This window comes from Grammomys surdaster, unplaced genomic scaffold, assembly GCF_004785775.1.
Source record: "Grammomys surdaster isolate TR1022 unplaced genomic scaffold, NIH_TR_1.0 126273, whole genome shotgun sequence".
Classification (NCBI taxonomy): Eukaryota; Metazoa; Chordata; class Mammalia; order Rodentia; family Muridae; genus Grammomys; species Grammomys surdaster.
This window is the reverse complement of record NW_021621073.1, coordinates 1-2,856: the sequence shown is the minus strand read 5'-3', so window position 1 is coordinate 2,856 and position 2,856 is coordinate 1. Positions and strand designations below refer to the sequence as shown.

General features: G+C 54.0%; 1 protein-coding gene across 1 annotated transcript; it reads left to right on the top strand.

The window, feature by feature from the left end:
• Window positions 1-4: 4 nt before the first annotated feature.
• Window positions 5-2,759, top strand: LOC114613776 (keratin, type II cuticular Hb1; the record flags this gene model as incomplete). Its single annotated transcript, XM_028759137.1, has 4 exons — window positions 5-349; window positions 984-1,192; window positions 1,839-1,899; window positions 2,664-2,759. Coding segments are annotated over 4 exons (711 nt in total), but the record flags the coding sequence as incomplete, so codon positions are not given.
• Window positions 2,760-2,856: the final 97 nt, after the last annotated feature.

Genomic DNA, 2,856 nt, shown 5'->3' with positions numbered 1-2,856 from the left:
CTGTGGCCGCGCCTTCAGCTGTGCCTCAGCCTGTGGGCCCAGGCCCGGACGATGCTGCATCTCTGCAGCTCCCTACAGGGGCATCTCCTGCTACCGCGGACTCTCAGGGGGCTTCGGCAGCCACAGCGTCTGTGGGGCCTTCCGCTCTGGTTCCTGTGGACGAAGCTTCGGATACCGCTCTGGAGGCATCTGCGGGCCCAGCCCACCCTGCATCACCACAGTCTCTGTCAATGAGAGCCTGCTCACTCCCCTCAACCTGGAGATCGACCCCAATGCTCAGTGTGTGAAGCATGAGGAGAAGGAGCAGATCAAGTGCCTCAACAGCAGGTTCGCGGCCTTCATCGACAAGGTGGGTGCCCTGGACCAGACCCTTCCTGGAGCACAGCATGTTACAGCCAAGGCTGGACACTGAGGGGAATGAGAGGCAGAAAGCCCTCTCCTACTGAGCCTCAAGTCTCAAGAGAGAGGATTCACAGAGCTCACCGGTCAGTCCTGAGAAGCAAAGTTTATGGCCAAGACAAGTAGCCATGATGTCCTGAGCACAAACTGACTACAGGGAGTCCCGGGGGCTGCAGCATGGAGCTGTGGACAGCCCAAGGAGAGAGGCTGCACTTGGGCTGACAGGAAGGGTGCAGACTAACTGGAGGAAGGGGCTTCCTAGTGAGAGCCTCTAAGTGGCCTGTGATACCATCTCCCTGGCTCCTTGTCAGTCCCTGGGTTGTGCATATGGGTGCTCTGCTTGTGGGGACTCTTGCCTTCCTAGCTTCAGAGGTACTTGCTGAGCCCAGCATAGGACACTGAAGTGTCCAACCGGACTCCTGAGTGTAAGCACTGACCGTGTTCCTTGTGTCCTCTCCCAGTGGGAAAGCTAGGCAGGGACAAGATAAGGGAGTGTAGACTTGGGGTCCTTCCCAGAGCCCCTGTACTTCATCTCTGCCATCAGCTCAGATGTGCCCCTGAACCCCTTCTCCCTCCCATGGCAGGTGCGCTTCCTGGAGCAGCAGAACAAGCTGCTGGAGACCAAGTGGCAGTTCTACCAGAACCGCAAGTGCTGTGAGAGCAATGTGGAGCCTCTGTTCGAGGGCTACATCGAGACACTGAGGCGTGAGGCTGAGTGCGTGGAGGCCGACAGTGGGAGGCTGGCTGCTGAGCTTAACCATGCTCAGGAGGCCATGGAGGGCTACAAGAAGAGGTGAGAATGGCCTGGTGTGGTGCTGGTCTATGTGCCTTACAGCAACGCCCAGACATGGAAGGATAGCTAGGCCGACGTCATTGTAGGATCCTGCTGTCTGCGAAATAGTTGTACAAATGTTCCTTGGAGAGGACTGGAGAGTGTCAGAGTAGAAAATTTGTGCCTCAGTCTTCCCTCTGCAGATTGAGACTGGCAGCTTTCTCTCAGGGTGACAGACACAGCTCCGACGCCAGCTCTTTCTCACTTTGATTCTCTGCACTGAAGCCCCAGAACAGATTCTGTTCAGGAAAGTAGGAGGGCCATGAGCTACGCTGTTAGTTGCACTGTCTTGGGTACTCAGCCCTGGAATCTGGGTCTGTCCAGCAGCTGGGCTGGGACTGATGTGCAAATGGGGGGGGGAGGTTGGAGCTGTCGTACCCAAGACCCCATGATGTCTACTCCTAGATCAAATTGGGATCAAATCCTCATTTCCTTCCTCAGCTGACATCATAACAGCACTGGGAGGTTCCCTTAAAACCCTCCTCAACTCCAAAATAGCCCAGGTCCCTCCAGAAATACCTACCAGGGCAAAGAGTTCTGAGGGCAGTGAGCCCTCATGGAGTGTGAGTTTCCACACTCCACCTCATGGCACGTCTCTTTGTCCTAGGTATGAGGAGGAAGTTTCCCTGAGAGCTACAGCTGAGAATGAGTTTGTGGCTCTGAAGAAGGCAAGTAGCAGGCGGTGGGTGGCAGAGCTACACACCTGATGGACACACTGTGCTTGTGGTGACCCCCCAAGGCTTAACCTTCAGGGATTTTGGCCTTTTCATATCAAAATAGGAAAATTCTCAGAGAGCTGGACCAATGAATGTCAGACCCAGGGCTGTGACAAAGGGCTGTTTTGAGGGTAGCAGCCATTTAAAAGGTTGGCATCTAGAAAGTCAGTCATTCCAATCATAAAGGACCATGAATCAGTTTGGAATGTCTACTGTCTCCTTCTGATCGGATGCAGGATCTTGGCTGTGTTCACCTTGATCTATCTTTCCCTCATTCTGGGGTGTATGGTTGGGTTTCCAGCAGCCACAGGGCTTCATTATGTTCATTGAAAGTGGTGTGGTCTACATCTCTTCTACAAATCTGACCAGGATGTTAGGGCCCAAGAAAATGTGTAAGGGTGGAGAGGGTCACTAGGAGTGGCCAGTTGGCCTCTTGAAGCACTGCTGGTTCAGTTGGAAGATCTGGAAGCCAACTGTGAAGCATTTTAGAACAGAACAGAACCCCAAAGAGCAAGAGGAGGGAAGATGTCTTGGGGACTGAGAGGCAGAGAGTCTCCAAACCCAAGGAACTGTCAAGTGCATGCTGGGAAGAGGGAGCAGAGATGATCACACACAGGGATCGTTGTCTGCTGTGCTTCCTGGGATGGATGACAAGAGAGAAGAATTTAGGACACAATCAGCTGAGTGAGTCAGGCTCACACCTCCCTCTTTCCCAGGATGTGGACTGTGCCTACCTGCGCAAGTCAGACCTGGAGGCCAACACAGAGGCGCTGACCCAGGAGATCGACTTCCTGAGGCGACTGTATGAGGAGGTGAGGACAGCAGCCAGGTGGAAGCCTAACAAGTAGTCTTTGCATGACTGTGAAGTCCTGTGTGGACAGGGCAAGTCTGAGAGGTTGGCACAGGTAT